We start from the raw sequence: 23426 nt of genomic DNA, 5'->3' as shown, positions 1-23426 counted from the left end.
CAAGTTCTTTGAACAGTACAACTACAGATCCATATAAGTTGCCATATCTGCATTTTTATCTTGGTGAGGAAACGTTATGTGGCCTATTACAGTGGAGATGAGAGATGAGCAGGGCGAGCTGTATCATAAGAATTGGATTATGGCCACACACTGCACTTCTGTGTCGCAAATCACAAGCGCGACCACAGAATGCACACAGATCAGCTTGCAGGCGCATCCACTATTCAGTTCCAGGGATTTACATAGTGTCATAGTATATGAGGCTGGAAAAAGATGCAAGTCCAACCTTTAAAAGGAAATCTGCCACCAGGATCAAGGTTTGTAAACCAAGAACACTTATAAGCGGGTGTGTGTTGCCTCTGGCAGCATCTGCTCTTCTCTTTTCTTCTTATGCCCTGCTTTTTATTTAAAAAAAAGGCCTATTAAAATTATGCAAATGAGCATGAGGGGTTTCGGGCTCCAATGGTGTTAAAGGAACCTGGAGCCCCTCAGGCTCATTTGCAAAATTTTTAAAGGATTTTTTTCTTAAAACAATGGAATAAAAAAAGAGCAGATCCTACCAGAGGGGGCACACACCAGTACATGAGTGGGCTTTGTTTACAGTCGTGGATCCTGGTGGTAGATGTCCTTTAAGAATTAAATAGCTTTCCAGGGAATACAAAAACCCTTTCTGCCGTTTACAAGAATTAGGCAATTTTCAAAGCAGAATTTTAAAGGCACAAAATAGTTGCAATATTTATTTAATAATATTATGTGCACTAACATATTTCATTGTCAGGTTAAGGTCTGCAATTCAGTGCTAATTTATATCCTCGTAGCAGCTGAAGCTCAGATACTTTAAACCCTTAGTAGCATTTTCCCATCAATGTGGCCATGTAGGGGTTTATTTTTTGAGGGACAATTTGTAGACTTTAGAGGCATCACTGTGATATATGACACTTATTGCTTACATTTGAACTCTTTTTGGGGAGAAATGTGAAAAAACAGCAACATGGTAATTGCCTTTTTACATGATAAATTTTGCAAGGATAACAGAATATTTTTAACAAATATTAAAATAACTTTTTACAAAAAGGAAAGAATGTTCTACATAATCTCATTTAAATATCCAAGATATTTTTTTTATTTTTCCACCAGCTGGGTTATGTTAGGCCTTGTTTGTTGAATAACAAGTTGAGGTAGATGCACAAAAACTTGACCTGGTCGGGTACTGGAGGGGGGCCTAATAGACTGCTTTATATGGCAGACCTGGAAGAAACAGCAAGGGCTCTGGCAGCGTTTGCCACTTATAGAGCACCCCATGATGCGATAGTGGAGTGCTGATAATTGGCAAGACGGCGCACCCTTCCTCACATAACTGACCACAGGATCTAACTAGTTAAGCAGTTTAGATCAGATCTCCCTCCAAACCAGACTGTTATAGCAGATTCCCAGCCTTCATAAGACAGCCAAGCGATTGCTCTGGGGTTCTCCATCAGTCTAGTCTAAGGCTCCTCAGTGACCGAAGTAGAAATCCATATCGGTGGTCACTAAGGGTTTAATGAAGACTTCAGAAACACAACTGTAATAAGCACAACATAATAAAAACAGACAGCACCATTAATGCTAGTTGGGGGTGCAGTGGGATTACCCTCTCCACTTATTTTATCTTGAATAGGTGTAGAATCCACAAGCATATAGACTGAGGCTAGTCAGTGTAATTATTATTAACTGTGATTTGTAGTTTATAGAGTCTCCTACCAGGATACAGGTTTATTTTATGCGTGACCAGGGAGCTGCTCAAATGATGGCCATTCCCATTAAAAGTTGAGATACAAAAGCACAGAGACGCGTTCTATGGATTAAACACACAGGTTCTGTACAGGGGAACATCACACAGGATCCGGTGACACAGTTATCAATACGGAGCTCATCTCCCCAACCATATACTCATAGAACATAATATGGAGAGGATCATTTTACTGCAATGAATCAGAGATGCATTCATTCTATAGAAAGACAACCACATAAAAACTCAGCTTAGGATCTAACAATGCCCTTAAATCAACAAAAAGTGATATTTTTCTATTACTGTAGAAGACTAGAAGTATAATTAAACTAGAATACTCTCCTCTTGAAACAAAGGTTTCGACACATGGTACTTATTACAAGTAGCACCACACACAGAAAAACATAGATGGCAGAACACATTGTAAAGATTCTTCAATTGTACCAGAGATAGTGGAGGAGAGTCACTAAGCCGATCCCTCCTCCAAGTACTGCCCCATTCTCCTTTGTAATCTTTAAGACCCTTCTAAGGCAGGTCAAAGCTCCAGCAGGAGTCAATGATATCAATATTTCTGTTACTTTTGAGACTCACCGTGGTTTCGTCTTCATGAAGAACCTGATCGTACCCACTAAGGGCCACACAAAAGATGATCGCTGTCACATCTTCAAAACAGTGAATCCACTTCTTTCGTTCTGACCGCTGTCCGCCAACATCAAACAGCCTAGGAGAGATCAACACAATTTAATTGACTTCTGATTTGCTGACTTCCAACTCCATGTTACCATTTATTATTTTCCCACAGCTCTTAAGTGGAGGATGGAGATCTAGCTGCTGTGACCCACGACCCCCTCCCTTCTGTAAGATTCTGTCTACTTAACAGATTTCTAGAGAGAAAGGTTTTTTTTGAAGAATAAAAAAAGCATTACCATGAGGTAAGGTCTCTGGGTAAGAGAGAAAAAGGTGCTGCCTATAAATATATTGAAGTTTCTTGTTTTTACTTAAATTGAATCCACATCAAGTCACAGAACAAAGTAGCTGTTGTACAAAGTGTTGGAACATTGATGACACTGTGTTGCACCCAAGTTATACTAGCCCCCAAAATAAGTTTAAGTCTTTTATCCACTAGAGGGCAGAAGCGCCCCTGTCCAGTGATCTCACTTTGTTCCATCATTCACTTTGATGATCTATTCTCTATGGCCTTTCTTCTACACTATGCTGAAGAGAAGATTATTTTGAAGACACTTAAAGAGAACATTAAGATCAGTTAATGTGCCTGGAAAAGAAGATTACAACCATCTAATGACTAGTATAACAATGTCTGATAGCACAAGGCGTCGTACCCTCTAGTCTGCAAATCGACAATTATAACAAGTCTTCAAGTTTTCAAAACCTTTGCGTTTCCCTGCCACCCAAGCTATCCTCAGAAAGTGGTGGGAAAGGGTTCTGGTACAAGTCAATAATGAACTGTATTTCTACATAGGAGAGACGTTCACTGGAGACCATTGGGAAGCAGAAAGGTTTATTAGACTCCTTAAAATCCATGATCATAGCTCGGACCAGGTTCCCCCACTCTTCCCCCACCCCCAACCTTACTCAACTTTCCCTCCCATCTCTCCCAATCTCCCAACTCCCTGTTACCTCTCACTTATTCTAACATCTTTCATAACCTTTAGCAAATGTTATCAAGGTTAATAGTATTTTGATATATATGTTACAGCATCCAAGTGAAAGTTCTCACTATCTCATCACCATCATCTCACAATATACGAAATACAAAAAATGTATAACCTGTAATTGTGAACTGTGTCATATACACTGCAAATTGGATGTTATCTGTTTTACTCTACTTCAATAAAGCAAGAATGATAAAGAAAAAAAACCTGTGATCATTACTGTAACACATGCAAATTAGGGTAAAGATTTGGTCTTAGACTTTTGGGCTCACTTTAACCTTAAGATTTTCATTTGTTCGTTTTCTGCAACTTTTCTGAGCAACCCATTTTAATCTTTTTCATACACCAGTAGGGGAGTGGATTTTTGTGAACAAAAAAATGTAAACATCAGCATCTGGATTTGTAAAAATAAATATGGTGTAGGACTGAAAAACTAGGATGCGTCAAACTCAGCTGGACGATTGGAAAAGTCGCCAACGTGTCCATAAAAGTTTCCATAATAATAATTCACACAGATTACGCAGCGCTGCACAAAGCATGTCACATTGGTCCCTGTTGCCATGGGGCTCACAATCGAAACAACCTAACAGTATGTTTTGGAGTGTGGGTGGAAACCGGAGTACCCGAAGGAAACCCACACAGCAGATGTTGACCTGGATGGGATTCGAACACAGGCCCCCTGCGCTGCAAGGCAGAAGTGCTACTCACTCAGCCGCCATGCCGCCCATAATGAGGAAGAGAAAAGAATGTGAAATTACCCCCTCCTCCCAGATTCACAACACTAACCTGAAGTGAAGGTTTTTGAAGGTGAAGTGGGTTTCTACAATGCCAGTGGTCTTCACTCTGGTCCGCAGAATGTCCTGCTCTGTAGGTTGGTAGTCAGCTGCTCCGATCCGATCTAAGCTGTCTAGGTAGCTGCAAAGATAAAAAGAGATTTCAAAGGTTATGAAGTATTAGTACATCTTAGCTAAGGTGCTCGCTCTAGGAGACCACAGAGACAAATTAACCAATGCTTTGATTAACCAATAGCAAAAGTATCTCTTCATACAACAAAAAAAAATCTTCAAAGTCCTCTCCAGATGGCGCTGTTATTTCTCTCCTCAATAGGATGAAGCAAAGCTGTCTTTATAAGGGGAGGGGAATTGCGCATTTAACCCATCAGTCACATTTTTATGCAAGGTGACATATTGGATATAGTGTGGAAGCATTTCCTTGCAGTGCAAACAAATCAGATTGCCACAAAATCTATACAATGATATCAAGTTCTTAAAGGGGTTGTCCACCTTTAGAAAATAATCGATATTGTTTGTGTAAGGGAAAGCTATACAATTTTCCAATATATTTTCTATATCAATTCCTTGCTGTTTTCTAGATCTCTGCTTGTTGTCCTTTAATAGAAGGCTTCTATGTTTACTACCAGTGGATAGAGTCTGTCCACAGTCATGTGACGGAGAGGCAGGTGCATGAGCTATTAGTATCACAGCCAGTAACTAGAGCTGTATGATATAACAACTCACATATGTGTCCATCACATGGCCAGGGGCAGATTTCTATCCAATGGAAGTAGACATAGAAGCTTTCCATAGCAGGACAGCAAGCAGAGATCTACAAAACAGAGGAATTTATTAAAAAAAGTATACTGGAAAAGTGGGCAACCCCTTTAAGTTTGACATTCATGCAAGGTCACTTCACTCTACCTCTAAGGGTACTCCTTTAAGCCTTTGAATTATGGGACAATGCATTTATAAAATGATGGACGGGCAAGGAGTGTAACCCCCTTCCCCCCGTCATAATACATGTATCTGTGGTTCTATTAATAAGTGATAGCTGATGCTACCAAAACAAGTCAATGGCACAATGTCCCACTGAAGTCACAGATACCACTCAGTACCACTGAGGAAACACTGGCAAATTAACATGGACTCGATAGAAAAAAAAAAAAAGATCGACGTCACCCACTTTTTTTTTGTGCTCTATGGAAAATGGTGTTTTGGTGCCATCATTTATGTCAAGATAAAATTTGTGGCATATATGGAAATCTGGAGCCAGTGCTCTTCTCATGGGGTAATATTAGACAAGGAGATTATGATAAGGTGTGGCAGTGCATGAAATAAAGGGTTTTTTTTCCTAAGGGAGTTGTATTTTTTATAAAATATATTGTAAAAATATCTGTGATAATATGAGTGTGCAAGTTTATTTTGATAGAGATAAATAGTTTTAGCTCTTACAGGAAGATATGATTGGGTAATTGATATAATTGTCGCTCTACTTCACCCACTTGGCTAGATAAGACTTCATTGGCATGTCAAAGATGAAGTCAATAATACTCTCTCTCTTAACCCTTTCAGGACCTGGCCCTTTTTTGTTTTTTCATTTTCATTTTTTACTCCCCATGATCAAAAATCCATAACTTTTTTATTTTTCCATGTACAGAGCTGTGTGACGGCTTATTTTCTGCGTAACAAATTGCACTTCATAGAGATGGTATTGAATATTCCATGCCGTGTACTAGGAAGCGGGAAAAAAATTCCAAATGCAGTGAAATTGGTAAAAAAACGCATTTGTGCCGCCTTCTTGTGGGCTTGGATCTTACGGATTTCACTGTGCGCCCCAAATGACATGTCTACTTTATTCTTTGGGTCGGTACGATTACAGGGATACCAAATTTGTATAGGTTTTATAATGTTTTCATACATTTAAAAAAATTAAAACCTCCTGTACAAAAATTTTTTTTGGGATTTTGCCATCTTCTGGCGCTAATAACTTTTTTATACTTTGGTGTACTGAGCTGTGGGTGGTGTCGTTTTTTGCGGATTTTGATGACGTTTACAATGTTATCAATTTTAGGACTGTACGACCTTGTGATCACTTTTTATAGAATTTTTTAATTTTTTTAAATGACAAAAAAAGTGCCATTTTCGAATTTGGGCGCGATTTTCCGTTACGGGATTAAACGCAGTGAAAAAACGTTATCATATTTTGATAGATCGGGCATTTTCGGACGCGGCGATACCTAATGTGTTTATGATTTTTACTGTTTATTTATATTTATATCAGTTTTAGGGAAAGGGGGGTGATTTGAGTTTTTAGGGTTTTTTATTATAATTTTTTTTTTTTTTAACTTTTTTTTATTTTTATTTTTAGTACTTTTCAGACTCCCTAGGGTACTTTAACCCTAGGGGGTCTGCACAATCCTATCATATACTGCCATACTACAGTATGGCAGTATATGGGGATTTTACTCCTCATACATTACAATGTGCTGATAGCACATTGTAATGCATGGGTTAACCAAAAGTAGCCTCGGGTCTTCGCGAGACCCGAGGTTACCATGGCGACGGATCGCCGTTCCCCGATGACGTCACGGGGAGCGGCGATCCTCGAAAAGATGGCGGCGCCCACGCGCCGCCATGCTTTTGAAGCCGCCGGCAGCATTGCCGGCGGCGATCGAGGTGAAAACACCCGCGATCGGTGCTAGCACCGATCGCGGGTGTTACCGGTAAGCCTTTGCTGCAATATGCAGCAAAGACTTACCGGCTATGGAGAGGGCTCAGCGCGTGAGCCCTCTCCATGCACCCGCGGCCGACCCGTGACGTGCTATTACGTCACGGGTCGTGAAAGGGTTAAAAGAAGTCTACCAGAAGCCAACATCAATGTACAAAGCTGACAGTTTTGGGTAGTAGCCCTAGAGAGCCATGTAACCATAGCTTTGTGTAATATCTAACCAGATGCCTGTAGTGGAGGGGAGGGACTAGGGACTGTGCAGTTTTCACACCAGTGCACCAAGTCCAGCTACAATTCTGAAACATGCGGTCCTGCTTCTACTAAAAACAATATGGTGAGACTGCTCTCTGAGGCTGGTACCTAACACTGTCTGAAGCTTAAAGGGGTATTCCCATCTGGGCATTTACATTTAATTAAATTCATTTGCCTTATGTAAACATTTCTTCAATTGGATGTTAATTAAAAAAATATTCATGTGTGAAGATAATTTCTCATAAATGTAGTCATGTTGTCCCTTAGAAACCAGATCAGCTTCCTTGCATACGAGCACATCACACTCTGGCAGCGGTGGCCAGACTTGCGCTATAGAGTCCTGCCTGACTACAAGGATTCAGCAAACATTACTACAGTGTGGCTGTGCAACATGTAGTAACTCCCGGACATTTTATATACAATAACCTCAATCCATCAGAGGTGGCCGTATCCGAGGAAGCTATCTCGTTTCTAAGGGACAACATGGTTACATTTATGAGAAATTATCTTCACACAGGAACATTTTTTTTAAATAACATCCAATTGAAGAAATGCTTACATATGGCAGATTAATTAAACTGAATGTGAATGGCCAGATGAGAATACCCCTTTAAATCTCCTGGTAGATCCCTTTTAACAGAACAGTCATAGTCTGATCATTTAGGTTGAACAGATTCACAAACAAGGCCCATAAAGCGTGTTGGTTGCACTACTCACTGGCTGGCAATATTATGCTTGAGGCTATCCGGTCAATCTAGTTTGTACAAAATGCTTAAAGGGGTTGTCCGAGTTTTTGGAGAAAAAAAAAAACTATAGGTGGCCGGGAGCGGGCTGCTTAAAACAATAAAGATGTACTTACCTTCCGGTACCCTCAGGTATCCAGCATTCAGCTTCTGGCCGGCTGTGGCCGGGTACGCCTATCCGTCCCTATACACAGCATTGTGTATGGGGGCCGGAAGGTTGTCGGAGTCCAGCGCTGCTCCGACGGCTGGATACCGGAGGACACCGGAAGGTAAGTACATCTTTATTGTTTTAAGCAGCCCGCTCCCGGCCACCTATAGTTTTTTTCAAAACTCGGACAACCCCTTTAAACATCCTAGAACATAAAATCACTATATAACAGATGAGGAATAACTTGGCACAGATCACACTGAACATGGATCTCAGAATAATGGTCCACCTTTGTTTCTCTGGAACACACACAAAAAACATTGCTGCATAACCTGCTTAAAACCACTTCTACACTAAAAAGGACTCCAGGCCTTGAACTTGACCTGTCAATCATTCCTTATATATGATATGTCATGAATATGTGATCAGTCAGCTGTTCTGGTCGAGTGCTGCAGCTTTGCTCCAATACAGTGGAAAACACTTTTGCTTCTAGATTCTCTGTACAAGTTTCCGAGCCAGGTGATAGCTAGAACAGATGAGTGGAGCAGGGTCTGGATTTAGGACCTCCATATTGAGGATAGATGAATTTTTGATAAAGATGACCTATCGCATTGTAACTGGTTGTAGGTGGGCATTAACAGGAGGGGTTGTGGTCTTTAGCAGCCCAATACCTTCATCTTGTTTTACGGTGGAAGCTAGATAATGAAAAAATAAAGGAAGATTTCACTTTCAGAAGCCCATTAAGAGGTGTATGCTAGAATGGACTAGACGCAAATGACTCCAGCGCACAGGGAATTAAGACTTGCAAATTGAAGCTGAAGACAACACTGCTGCTCCAAATGTGTCTGGATATGTCCCTCCTCAACGTGGATGGATTATGTCCGGAGACTACCAATGCAGAAGAAAAACATTCAGATGCACTGACCGGGTCTGAGGATACTGAAATTACGGTTCATCCATTTCATCTTAGGAGCTTGTAAAAGGCTCTACCTTCATAAAATTCTGTGTGTTTCATTCCAACACATAGAGGATCAAGAAGTTAGAGGCAAAAACTCCATAAAGCATATACAGCCTTGTGTATAAAACTATCTCTGGGAGAGATGGCCTTGTAGCAGAGTGGTTGCCATGGACATTTTCCTCAATTGGAATACCTGGGATATGTCATATAATGAGGCATCTTTATCACACATCTATCTATGAAGGGAATACTGATTTTTAAAGTGAAGATTGATGGAAATCAAGGAAAAACATCACTGAATAGAAGGATTTTATTTTTCATGTTTAAAAATCCCATCCCTGTGGTTATGCCCATCATATGTTGCCCAGCATGGCTAGTCCAGGGTGCCATAGATCCAGTCCATGCATTGTATGGGTGCAGGATGATGACACAGAGATGCGGCTCACAAACATATGTGCACACAGATTCCCATCTTTTCATATGATCTTCATCTCTCGGCAGACCAGCCACCGAGAGATCTCGGGGTTGCTATGGAAACCAGGGATTTACTGAGATGCTGAGGGATTGGCTCGGAGCAATGGGGCAGCCTCTAACATGGAAATATTACAGCAGATCAGCCATTGCCTTTCCCCATGCAATTTCTCTCTGAAGAGGGGGAGTAGGAGCCCCCTCCTCCCTCACAGTGAATGCTTTGAGATAAATAACCCCTTCTGTACTGGAGATGGAGGAAAGAGGAGGTGACGGTAGCAGGATGAATCATGGAGAGTAGTGGGTGTTGTGGAGGGAGTGGTTGGGTGATGGAGGAGCTCTTATCTTCAGCATGGAAGGATTACAGCAGGGTTCGCTCCATCCAAATACATAGATTTCCCACTCCAACAAGGCAACTCTTGAATGTCTGCTCTGTACACGTCAGAAAATGTAATCTCCCAGGAGCATCATGACCTGATTTTTTATGCTATAGATACAAAACTGTGTGATATACAGGCTCATTTATAATGAGAGGTTCCCACAGTAAAAACATATAAAATAATGTACAACCACTAACAAAGACAGCCAAACATGCAGGAAAATCTTATAGAGGAACATAGAATTAGCATATAACAAATACAGTGAAAACTATGTGAGCTCATAGGGCTGCAGCTTCCACAGAGTAAAATGGGGGGGAAGGGAGGGATCTGAATCAGGCATTGAAAAAAAAAATATCTTTCTTTTAGGGAGGGGGTCTTCTCAAACAGGTGGTCTTCTGGAGAGGTTTCACAGAATACAGAGAAATGTTCAATCTAAATGGGCCTGAACACAACCATTGACCCAGTCACAGCACTAGATATATAACATTACCTACCGCCTCACTCCTGCTAAAATGGATTCCTCAACCCCCTCAAATCTAATTTCGGACATAGAGGTCACATTAGAATACTTGATTTATCTGCACATGGGGATACCACATACTGACATTATTTTACCATGTCCTCTTATGTTATAAGCAGAGCCCCCTCTCTTATGACAGGGAACCCATTATGTTGGGCTTAAAAGATGTCCCAATGGTCACACTTTTACATTTCTAGTCTATGATTCATCAAGTTCTCCCTATCATTCTGCAGTGTTGATCTAGAAAAAAGAAACTGTGATCCATGGATCAATCCCATCTCTGGTAATTTTAATAATTTGTCACAAGGTGTATTTGCTTTTAAACTTTCTAAAAGTGTCCTGTAAAAAATACACAGGTCACTAATTAATTATGAGCTCAAGTTTATGACACTCCAAATCCAACATGGCCACTGGCAGAGAGGCATGTGACCGGCCTGTGGTCTACAGTAAATAACACTGGACAAGGTAAGGGTGATGACACACGTGGCGTTTTGAACGCATTTTTGGGGCCGTTTTTGAGCAGTCCGTCAAAAAAAAAAATGCATGCGTTTTTTGCTGGACTGCTTAAAAACGGGCCAAAAAAAATAAATAAATAAATAAATAAAAAAATCGCCAAGTGTGCCATCACCCTAAATTAGTCTCCGTGAAGTGCCCAGCTCAAAGTTATTCAATGCAGGGCGGCTCATAGTTAAAAAGCAAACACATAGTTTTTCACACACAAGACATTACTGTATAACAATAAAAGGGTCACATACTATTTAGCAGAGTCATTAAGTTGATATTCCCTGGATCGGTTGAAGCATTCCTGGATTCCAGAATCTGCCCACAGTCTCATCATGGCTGAAAGCAGCTCAGGAGAGAAAGGTTCTGTGTCTTCCATGCGACTCACCACATCACAGACCATCTTGGCATCAGCCTGTTAAAGAAAAAGGAGAAAAAAAATGAATAACGCTACAAAATCCATGAGCCCAGCACAAGGGTAAAACTATTGCAGTGCAGGGTGGCCAACCAACTAATGCGAACAGCAAACAAGCTAGTAACCAATGCCCATCTACACCGCCATATTAACATTGCCTGGAAAATACAGCATCGACTAACAAACCATTGGAAGGTTTTTCCATCATTAAATTACCAACACACAAACATGTTTGTAAGAGAAGCAGTCAGAAAATGTGGATCATTTATCAAAATTCAGCTGGGAAAACCAAAGATGGAAAGTGTATGGGGATTCCACAGAAGATGGATAATTGGATCTATTTTTCCAAATGAATTGACTGTAAACCGCCATTTCCGGAATCTTGTAACTGTGGGGGATTCTGAGAAGTGATATTGTATCCGATAAACTCAGTCTCCAGTACAACAGCTATTTATATTCCAGACATATGACGCTACAATAGGAATTAGAGCTGGAGAGGATATTGGTCAGGGAGGTGGAGTCTACTTTATGCAGTGAAGGGATTGGAAGGGACTGCGGAAACTAAACAAAGCATTTCAAAGGTGGAAGTTTAGCTTCAAACAAAGCAATAATATACAGCAGGAGAGGATTCAAGGTCCACAACCAATTTTATTGATAAATGATGAGCTATAGTGAATCTATATAACCCTACAGTCATATGAAAAAGTTTGGGCATCCCTATTAATCTTAATCATTTTTAGTTAATAAAATGTGGGTTTTTGCAACAGCTATTTCAGTTTGATATATCTAATAATTGATGGACACCGTAATATTTCAGGATTGAAATGAGGTTTAGTGTACTAACACAAAATGTTTTACAAAACTGCCTTTGGGCAGTCAAGGTTAACCCATATCCGGACAAATGAAAAAATAAAGTAACACATCAACTTTTATTAGGGATTCTTAAAAAAGATTGCACTATATTACAAGCTGTTGTGGCACAAACCATTTATAACAGTATTTATAACAATACAGCCTGCTACCACGGCGGCCCCTGCTGGGGCAGTACAGGCAACACTGTTATTCATGGTCTAGGTCAGTGATGGCAAACCTTTTAGAGACCGAGTGCCCAAACTACAACAAAGACCCGCTTATTTATCGCAAAGTGCCAACACAGAAATGTAATTTATGATTTATACTCCCTTCTCTGTCACAGCTTTCATTGATACCAGCTCCTGAGGACACCAATAAAGCAGAAAATAGTCCCAGGTAGAGCTGTCACTTTAAAATAGCTCTGTGCACAGCAAGTCCTGGGCTGTCTGGGACTGCAAGAAGATACCTGGAGTCCTCTCTGGTGATGGCCTGAGTGCCCACAGAAAGGGCTCTGAGTGCCACCTCTGGCACCAGTGCCATAGGTTCGCCATCACTGGTCTAGGTGGTCATTTTAGGGCTCTAATCCATACAATAAGATACAATACTGTAGCAGACAATACTGCTTAGGACAGTCCTCTTTATCTGGCCAATAGTGGACTTATAGCAATTATTATAGGTGGATATGGACCCCGTATTGTGCCCACTATCTCACATTTCATACCACTGACCACCTGCAAACTGCCTATGACCCAGTTCACACTGTGCTTTTAATCCACTGTTTGTCCTGTGCATCTAGTGGTTTGTGCCACAACAGCTTGTAATATAGTGCAATCTTTTTTAAGAATCCCTAATAAAAGTGATGTTTTACTTTATTTTTTCATTTGTCTGGATATGGGTTAATCTTGACTGCCCAAAGGCAGTTTTGTAAAATATTTCCTCTGAGTCTAATCCCTGCCGTGACAATAAGATCCATTGTTTGTTGTATAGACTAACAGAAAATGTGCAACAAGCATTAAAACTAAAATTTGACAGGTGCAGAAGTATGTGCACCCTTATCATTTGCTTGATTTGAATAAGCCTAACTGCTTTTTACTGACTTACTGAATTTCTAAATTGGTTTGGTAACCTCATTTGGTACACCTGGCTATGAAGTTCAGAGCTCAATCATGAGAAAAGGTATTTAACCCCTTTCCCGCCAATGCCCTTTTTAGTATTCATTTTCCATTCCCACATTCAAAAATCTATAACTTTATTTTTCCATGTACAGAGCTGTGTTATGGCTTATTTTCTTTGTAACAAATTACACTTCAAAATGGTGGTATTTAATTTTCCATTGTTGTGTACTGGGAAGTGGGAAAAAAAATTCCAAATGCAGTGGAACTGGTGAAAAAACACATTTGCGCCATGTTCTCGTGGGCTTGGATTTTATGGATTTCACTGTACGCACCAAATGACATGTGTACTTTATTCTTTGGGTCTGTACAATTACGGGGATACCAAATTTGTATAGGTTTTATAATATTTTCATACGTTTAAAAAAACTTAAAATCTGTACAAAAAAAATGTATAGAATTTTTCCATCTTCTGGCGCTAATAACATTTTTATACTTTGGTGTACAGAGCTGTGGGTGGTGTAATTTTTTTGTGACTTGATGTCGTTTACAATGTTATCATTTTTAGGACTGTACGACTTTTTGATCACTTTTTAGAATTTTATATTTTTTAAAATGGCAAAAAAGTACAATTTTAGACTTTGGGTGCTATTCTCCGTTAGGGCGTTAAACGCAGTAAAAAATGTTATATTTTGATAGATCGGGCATTTTCGATGCAGCGATACCTAATGTGTTTATGATTTTTACTGTTTATTTATATCAGTTCTAGTGAAAGGGGGGTGATTTGAATTTTTAATGTTTTTTTATTTTACTTTTTTAAAATTTTTACTAATTTTTCAGACTCCCTAGGGTACTTTGACCCGAGGTTGTTTGGGCGATCCTACCATATACTACCATACTACAGTATGGCAGAATATCGGGATTTTCCTCCTCATTCATTACAATGTGCTGATAGCACATCCTAATGAAGGGGTTAAAACGAGACAGCCTCGGGTCTTCGGCAGCTCCACGATGACGTCATGGGGAGCCATGATCCTTGGAAAGACGGCTGTACCCATGCGTCGCCATCTTCGCTGGCGACGCATGGGCAGGAATCGGCAGGAATTCCTGAATCAGCAGGAATCGGCTGGCGGCGATCGGCAGGAAAACACCCACGATCGGAACTAGCTAGGAGAGGCAATTATTGAGAGGGCTCAGCCTGTGAGCCTTCTCCATGCACCTGCACCCGGCATGTGACATAATACTACGTCACCTGTCGGTAAAGGGTTAAGGTGGCCACTTGCAAGTTGTTCTCCTATTTGAATCTCCTCTGAGGAGTGGCATCATAGGCTCCTCAAAATAGCTCTCAAATCATCTGAAAACAAAGATTGTTCTACATAGTTGTTCAGGGGAAGGATACAAAAAGTTGTCTCAGAGATTGAACCTGTCAGTTTCCATAGTAAGAAAATGAAAGACCACAGAGACTGTGCTTGTTAAGCCCAGAAGTGGCAGGCCAAGAAAAATATCAGAAAAGCAGAGAAGAAGAATGGTGAGAACAGTCAAGGACAATCCACAGACCACCTCCAAAGACCTGCAGCATCATGTTTCTACAGATGGTGTCACTGTGCATCGGTCAACAATACATCGTACTTTGTACAAGGAGAAGCTGTATGGGAGAGTGATGCGAAAGAAGCCATTTCTGCAGGCACTCCACAAACAGAGTCGTCTGAGGTATGGAAAAGCACATTTGGACAAGCAAGTTTCATTTTGGAAGAAGGTCCTATGGACTGATTAAACAAAGATTGAGTTGTTTGGTCATACATGGCGGCCAAAAAACACACCATTCCAAGAAAAACACTTGGAACCTCCACCAAATTTTACAGTGGGTAGCAACATGCTTTGGAGCTGTGTGTGCTGGCAACGGGAATCTTGTGAAAGTTGAGGGTTGCATGGATTCCTCTCAGTATCAGCAGATTCTTGAGAATAATGTTCAAGAATGAGTGACGAAGATGAAGTTATGCCAGGGATGGATATTTCAGCAAGACAATGATCCAAAACATTGCTCCAAATCTACCCAGGCATTCATGCAGAGGAACAATTACAATGTTCTGGTCATCCCAGTCCCCAGACCTGAATATCATTGAACATCTGTAGGATGATGTGAAGCGGACTGTCCATGCTCGGCGACCATCAAACTTAACTGAACTGGAATTGTTTTGTAAAGGTAATGGTCAAAAATATCTTCATCCAGGAACCAGGAACTCATTAAGGCTGCATTCACACTGCCATAAGGGGGTGTATATACGGCCGACGTATATACGGCTGATATACGTCCCCCATAGACGGCAATGGGCGCACGGCGCCCAACGGGAGTGGTATGGTGCAGCACACGTGCGGTACTGTACCGCTCCATACCCTGGAAAAAGATAGGACATATCCTAACTTTCTCCGTAGTACGGCGCCATGTGCCATATTTTCCTATGGAGAGGGGTGGGGGTGAGCTGCGCTCACCTCCTTCTCCCTGCCGTTGCCCGCTGTGCTACGGTACAGCCGGCAACGGCAGTGTGAATGTAGCCTAAAAGCTACAGGAAGCGACTAGAGGCAAAAGCAGGATCTAAATATTGTCACTTTTCTGTTAAGTGGCCATACTTTTGCATCTGTCAAATTTTGTTTCAGGATTGAAATGAGGTTTATTGTACTGTGTCCAGCAATTATTAGATATATCAAAATGAAATAGCTGTTGCAAAAGCCCAAATTTAGATAACTAAAAATTATTAATAGGGATGCCCAAACTTTTTCATATGACTGCATATTATAATCAGCTCATCTACCCCTGCTTTATAACATACTTCCTGCAAATAGGACACTATGTACTATCTGCTCAAATAATCCTGCTCTATAACATGCTACCAGCTACCAGTTACATAGTGTCTGATCAGTAGACAGCACATTATAGCAGGATAGCTGAGCAGATTTTACATACTGTCTTATCTGCTGGTATCTTGTTATAGAGAGGGACGATTTAAGCAGATGGTACATAGTGTCCTATATGCTGAGCTATCCCTGCTCTATAACATGATACAAGCAGATAGGACACTATGTACCATCTGTTCAGATCATTCTGCTCTATACCCGACTGCCTGCATATTGAACAACTATGTAGAATCTGCTAAGCTCCCCTGCTCTATAACATACTCTGTGTGGATTAGGCTGCATATTTATGGTGACAGATAGGCGTTCTGCTCAAATGAATCTTAAGAGATATATATCGGATATGGATAAATAGAATATGAACAATTAATTGACCTCAAATCCAGTACTATACAGTATACTCTCTCCCTTAACTGATCTAACTTATACCATACCCAGATACCTGACAGATTTTCCTCCAATCCTAGAACACCAATAAATTACTACAAGGGACCAGATTTACTCTTATGTTTTATTCTACCATCTGATTGACAGAGTTCACACCTAACTAAATGTAATGGTAGTAGCTGGACAAAAACAAACAAACAAAAAAAAAAAAAAAGATTATGATTATTACATTATAGTGTAGTCGTTTTCATGGCCACATGGGCAGCCCTTAATGATGTAGTTTTTCACAGGCAGCCTCCAAATGACCCAATTTTTCATGCATGTGATGGGTTGGCAACCTTAATGCCAACATGTCCTCAGATTACACTAAATCCTGAAGCAGGATATGAAAAATCTATGATAATATTGAGTCTTACACATAAAAACCTGAATCTCATCCAGCACTTTAATAGGTCGGCACAAAACACAGCATTGATGGGCCATAATGTGTAACCTTAACATTTACATACAGTATTCATCATATTCTATAGAAGAACCTGTGTGGCAGCCGCACGAGTTAAATGACCAAATATCAGCCCCAATTCCCAGAGTTGACACAGTGGTTTCATTAGATCTTAGAGTCCAATTAATTGTGTGTAAGCGGCACGGCTCAGACTCTCCTCTCTGCAGGGCACGCTCCATGCTGGGTCTAACCTTTAGCACAAATCCCCCTCCCTGAGCACAGTGGGCAGAATTTACATTTGAAATATATATCTTGCATTGGGCCTCAATTCCAGCTTCCTGTCCCCTGTGTGCCGTCACGCTGCCACTCCTGCTTTAGATTGTGCCCTCACCATCTGTCTGCCAACCTCTTCGAATATGGAAGTAGAGGACTAGTTAATGGAAGGGAGTGTGAAGTGGAAGAAACAAGACTGTCTTACCAACAGTTTTCAGAAGCAGCAGATTCTAAAACAATCCAATTGTATTTTTACCAAACAACGATCAAGAAGATGAAAAGGGAAGACATGGAGGAACTGTACAAGATTACTAATATTTAGATTGCCTTTTTTTTTTAAATGGCGTATTTTTGTATGGCAAACATATGAGTTACTGCTTTACCGGGGTTGTGGGGTCAGATTTGGGTTGATCTGTTGTTGGTAGAAATGTACTTACTGAAAAACAGGCTTTAAAATTACTGGATAAAATATTTAGATAATAATGTATGATTCATTTATTATCATGGGGAATAGCTGCTTTCACAAACAATACAAGCACTCAAGGTTCCTAGGAGCACAGTGCCTTTCATAATCCTTAAACGGAGGACGTTTGGGACGACTGAAATTCTTCCTTGGTGAGAGAGGTAAAGAACAAACCCAAGATCACTGTGGCTGAGCTCCAAACATGCAGAAGGGAGAAAGTTCCACAAAGTCAACTACTACTGCAGCCTCCACCAGTTGGGGCTTTATGGCAGAGTGTGACCACGGATGCCTCTCCTTAGTGCAAGACATATGAAAGCAAAAAAAAAAAAAAAAAAAACACATATGAAGGACTCTCTGACTAGGAGAAATAAGATTCTCTGGTCTAATGAGACAAAGATTGAACTGTTTGGTGTTTATTCTAAGCGGTATGTGTGGAGAAAACCTCATCCACTGACAAATACAATCCCAACAGTGAAACATGCTATGCTACACTCACCGGCCACTTTATTAGGTACACCATTCTAGTAACGGGTTGGACCCCCTTTTGCCTTCAGAACTGCCTCAATTCTTCGTGGCATAGATACAACAAGGTGCTGAAAGCATTCCTCAGAGATTTTGGTCCATATTGACATGATGGCATCACACAGTTGCCGCAGATTTGTCGGCTGCACATCCATGATGCGAATCTCCCGTTCCACCACATCCCAAAGATGCGCTATTGGATTGAGATCTGGTGACTGTGGAGGCCATTTGAGTACAGTGAACTCATTGTCATGTTCAAGAAACCAGTCTAATATGATTCCAGCTTTATGACATGGCGCATTATCCTGCTGAAAGTAGCCATCAGATGTTGGGTACATTGTGCTCATAAAGGAATGGACATGGTCAGCAACAATTCTCAGGTAGGCTGTGGCGTTGCAACGATGCTCAATTGGTACCAAGGGGCCCAAAGAGTGCCAAGAAAATATTCCCCACACCATGACACCACCACCACCAGCCTGAACCGTAGATACAAGGCAGGATGGATCCATGCTTTCATGTTGTTGACGCCAAATTCTGACCCTACCATTCGAATGTCGCAGCAGAAATCGAGACTCATCAGACCAGGCAACGTTTTTCCAATCTTCTACTGTCCAATTTTGATGAGCTTGTGCAAATTGTAGCCTCAGTTTCCTGTTCTTAGCTGAAAGGAGTGGCACCCGGTGTGGTCTTCTGCTACTGTAGCCCATCTGCCTCAAAGTTCGACATACTGTGCGTTCAGAGATGCTCTTCTTCCTACCTTGGTTGTAACGGGTGGCGATTTGAGTCACTTACCTTTCTATCTGCTCGAACCAGTCTGCCCATTCTCCTCTGACCTCTGGCATCAACAAGGCATTTCCGCCCACAGAACTACCGCTCACTGGATGTTTTTCTTTTTCGGACCATTCTCTGTAAACCCTAGAGATGGTTGTGCGTGAAAATCCCAGTAGATCAGCAGTTTCTGAAATACTCAGACCAGCCCTTCTGGCACCAACAACCATGCCACGTTCAAAGGCACTCATATCACCTTTCTTCCCCATACTGATGCTCGGTTTGAACTGCAGGAGATTGTCTTGACCATGTCTACATGTCTAAATGCACTGAGATGCCACCATGTGATTGACTGATTAGAAATTAAGTGTTAACGAGCTTTGGACCTCAGACTGGGGTGAAGACAATGACCCTAAGCACACAGCTAAAAGAACAACAGAACAACTCTGACCATTCTTGATTGGCCCAGCCTGAGCCCTGACCTAAACCTAATTGATCTCTGTAGAGACGATAAAATTGCTGCCCAATTACCAATGTTTTCCATCCAACCTGAGGGAACTGGAGAGGATCTATGAGGAAGAATGGCAGAGGATCCCCAAATCCAGTTTTTTTCTGTCAAGAGGGTGCATAGTTTACATTAATGAGAGAAAAAAATTAAAGGGGTCTGAATACTTTCTGTACCCACTGTATGCTGATCAATAAACACATTTAGAAAGGTATTAGACCCCCTACTGTTGACCAAATGCTTTCGCTGACAATTCTCTGGCATCCACATGCACACTTGGCTCAACAATAGAGCAGACTGCTAGCAGGCACTCGAGGGAATGACTGGTCTTGGCTGAACCGTCTCCCTATAATCTGCAACGGGTAGAGAGCCTATCAATCCCACCAAAACTGGTGGGCTATGGGGACATAAAGGGGCTCATTTACCAAGGGTCCGAACGCCGCACTTTCGTCAGGTTTCCCGAATATTTCCGATTTGCGCTGAATTGCTGCAGGAATCGGGGGAGTGGTCATCGGACAATCGGACTGATTCAGAAGAACCACTAAATTTAAAAAAGAATTTGTGTCGCAAGATCAGCACTTACATGCACCGGTACGAAGAAGGTGAACTCCGGCGGACCTCGGCGCAGCAGCGACACCTGCTGGATATCGGGCGCACGATCTCAGTGAATGCCGGCAGACCTGAATCAGCGTCCGACAACGCGCTGCAGGATCGCGACTGGACCAGGTAAGTAAATGTGCCCCAATATGTGTGATGAAGGTCATTAAAATAGATTTCCAAAGAACTGCTCCATACATTAGTGAAATTGATATGAATAATAGTCAAGTCAAGAATAATGCAATAAAAAAAGGACAGCCTGATCAAGACTATTATATATATCATAATAGAAAGCTGAATATTTAAGAGAGTTACATCACCCTCTGAGACACAGGTCCACAACATGGAATACCAGCATGCTCCACTAGAGGCAGTGTCATCTCAGTGCTCCTCATCCGTTTTTCTCTGCTGCGTTCTGCCCTATATTAACATCTCAATGCAACAGAATCAGAGCTTCCAGCTGCCAATTACATATAGACTACACTTATTCTAGGCTATAAGCCATATTTGGAAAAGTGTCTCTCTGGGAACTCCTGGGTGTAGAATAAAATGATTTTGAAATAATTGGTTTCAGAACTGTGGGTTACAACTGGTCTTACATATTCGCAGCACACACATTACAAGGGGCTGAATAGCAGGCCTCTCTGTCCTCAGCACCAGAAAGCACTTGGTGCAGACTCGAGAGAAGCTCCATTAATGAGCTTCATTGCCATGGAAACATTTCTATTTCATCTCCCAGCCGCCCAAACCCAGCTGAAGATATGTGTGAAAAATGAATAGGAAAGGGAGGAAGGAGGGAAAAGACACAGCGAGGAGGAGTGATGCATAGAAAAAAAAGCATCAAATGAAAACCACAAGTAAGGATTGTACTAGGAGCCTAGGAGATACACTGACACATTCAGGACAGCACAATCTGTATCTCATCGCTATTCACATTAGTCCGTTTACAAAAGTACTATATAAAGGAGGTTGCAATTCTTCATTCATTACATAGTGGATTGTAGTGAGAATAATAAAAACATATAAATAATCAATGAAAGTTGAAATTGATATCCCATGGGAGGTCTGAATTTGGCATGATACTCAAAATCAAAGGGGAAAATCAAATTCTTATGCAACTTCATTGGAAAAGAGGGTCAGTAGCGTATGTGGCCTCAATATTCCTGCATGACCTTCCTAAAAGGCCTGGGCATGCTCCTGAAGAGGCGGAGGATATTCTCCTGAGGGATCTCCTCCCAGAATTGGATTAAAGCATCAGTCAAGTCCTGGACAGTCTGTGGTGATGACAGATGTGATTTATTTAGATCTGGAGAACGGGCCATAGCATCAATGCCTTCATCATGCAGGAACTTCAGCCCCACTACAGCCACAGGAGGCCTAAAATGTGTTATGTATCAGAATCAGAAGTGTCTCCAGACTCACAAGTGCTCAGTGTGAGCCTGCTCTTACCTGTAAAGAGCACATGGCGAAATGGATATGCCAGTAGGCCTGTACAGCATTAGGCTACATGCATACCGTATTTTCTGGCTGCTAGCCAGTCGTACCACAACAATTTTTTTCAATTTTTCCAATGGAAAATATAGTCATTTGATTGACCACATTTCCAACTGTACCGTAATTTGTATGCCCGACTTTCGATGGTGAGGGGAGAGGTGAGGAGAACTCCCTCCCCTACCCTTCTCCACCTGGGTTTGTGCTACCCCGGGTTTCGACCCCGGAGAGAACACACTCATGTATATAGCCTTATGATGTAAGCACAACTGTGACTTGTGGATGTTGGGTCCTTATAACACCATCCTGGTGTCCACTTCTGACCGTTTGAGCAGACACATGGATATAGATCAGTGACCTGCTGGTGGTCATTCTGGGAACCTCCTGTTCCTCCTTGCATACAGGAGGAGGTAGTGGTCCTGGCTTATGGGTTGTTGGCTGTCCTCCTACTACCCCGTCCATGTCTCTTGGTGTACTGGCCATCTCCTGGTATGTGCTTCACAAATCTAACCTTCTTGCATTGATGTGTCATCCTGTATGAGCTGCACTACAAAGGCAACTTCTGTAGGTTGCAGAGACCATCTCAAATTGCCACTAGGCATGAGAGAAATGATTACATGCAAAAGGGACCAAACAACAGCCAAAAGGAGGAGAACAGATAAATTGTCTGTGTTCACCGCCTACAGAACCACTCCTTTATAGGGGTTGCCTTGCTAATTGCTATTCTACCTATAATCTGTCCCTTTTGCACAACAGAAGAAAGTGATTCACAATCCTTGTTCAAACATAAGCATTAAATTGTTTTCAAAGAAGTGTTATTGAGTTATTATGTTGTTTTAAATGATACCATTTTCACAAGTACAGCTAGTGACAGGTTTCCATAGAGCTCTTTTAAAGGAAATCTACCACTTTAAAACACCCATTCTAACCCAAACATACCTTTAGAATGGTCATGATAACCCGATGCAGGTTCAGGGCATGAATAGGCAAAGAAACTGGCTGTTTTGCCGAAAGAAAAAACAAATTTTATATTATGCTAATGACCCTTCGGTGCTCCTGTCCTCGTCGCCCAGGCTGTTGGCGCTTGGATATTATCTTAATTATGCACGCTCATAAGGTGCATGAAGGAGCACTGCCCGTCCTCCCTTTCAATCTCTCTCCAGCCGGTGACGTCACCTAGCTCTGGGGAGCTGTATCGTCAACTCGCCAAAACCTTGAGTGAGTACGAGGCTTCCAGGGTAGCTTGAGCAGTCGTACTGCAAAGCAGCTGGCTGCACGATTGCCATGTCTAGTGCACATGTGCTACAGCTCCCGAGAGCTTGGTGACGTCAACGGCTCTTGGGAACATAAAAGGGAGGGCGTGCATAATTATGCAAATTATCCAGCACCCTGTGCAAGGAACACAGGAGCGCCGAAGGGTCATTAGCATAATTATGCCATCGATTTTTCTGCGAAACAGCCAGTTTCTTTGCCTATTCAAGCCCTGAACCTGCATCAGCTTATCATAACCCGTCTTAAGGTATGCTTGGGTTAGAATGGTTGTATTAAAGTGGTACATTTCCTTTAACTAGTGGACAGCCTTATTATTTAACTTAAATAGTTTCCCTCATATCCCCACCAATCATCTTGATCTTGTATTACCTGGCATCAGAGGGGGCCTGTCCTGCTTGGCCATGGCATGCTATGATTTCATGTGACCAGATACATACACGGGGTAAATGTTGCAAATGTAACTGGGTTAAAGGACCATCACTCTGATCACATGACATTAAGA

General features: G+C 41.5%; 1 protein-coding gene across 4 annotated transcripts in view; it reads right to left on the bottom strand.

Moving 5' to 3' along the window:
• The window catches only part of GNAO1 (G protein subunit alpha o1), a 142884-nt gene that overhangs the window by 28869 nt on the left and 90589 nt on the right, over positions 1–23426 (bottom strand). For all 4 annotated transcript variants that reach the window (XM_072117607.1, XM_072117609.1, XM_072117606.1 and 1 more), the window contains 3 exons: positions 11170–11330; positions 4228–4356; positions 2360–2489 (listed from right to left, as the gene is read on the bottom strand). In XM_072117607.1, coding sequence (XP_071973708.1) covers positions 2360–2489; positions 4228–4356; positions 11170–11330 — 420 coding nt within the window. The remainder of the gene's footprint in view (positions 1–2359; positions 2490–4227; positions 4357–11169; positions 11331–23426) is intronic.

The sequence above is a fragment of the Engystomops pustulosus genome, chromosome 7, assembly GCF_040894005.1.
Source record: "Engystomops pustulosus chromosome 7, aEngPut4.maternal, whole genome shotgun sequence".
In the NCBI taxonomy this organism is placed as follows: Eukaryota; Metazoa; Chordata; class Amphibia; order Anura; family Leptodactylidae; genus Engystomops; species Engystomops pustulosus.
The sequence above is the reverse complement of the archived record's forward strand: the minus strand, read 5'-3'. Positions and strand labels throughout refer to the sequence as shown.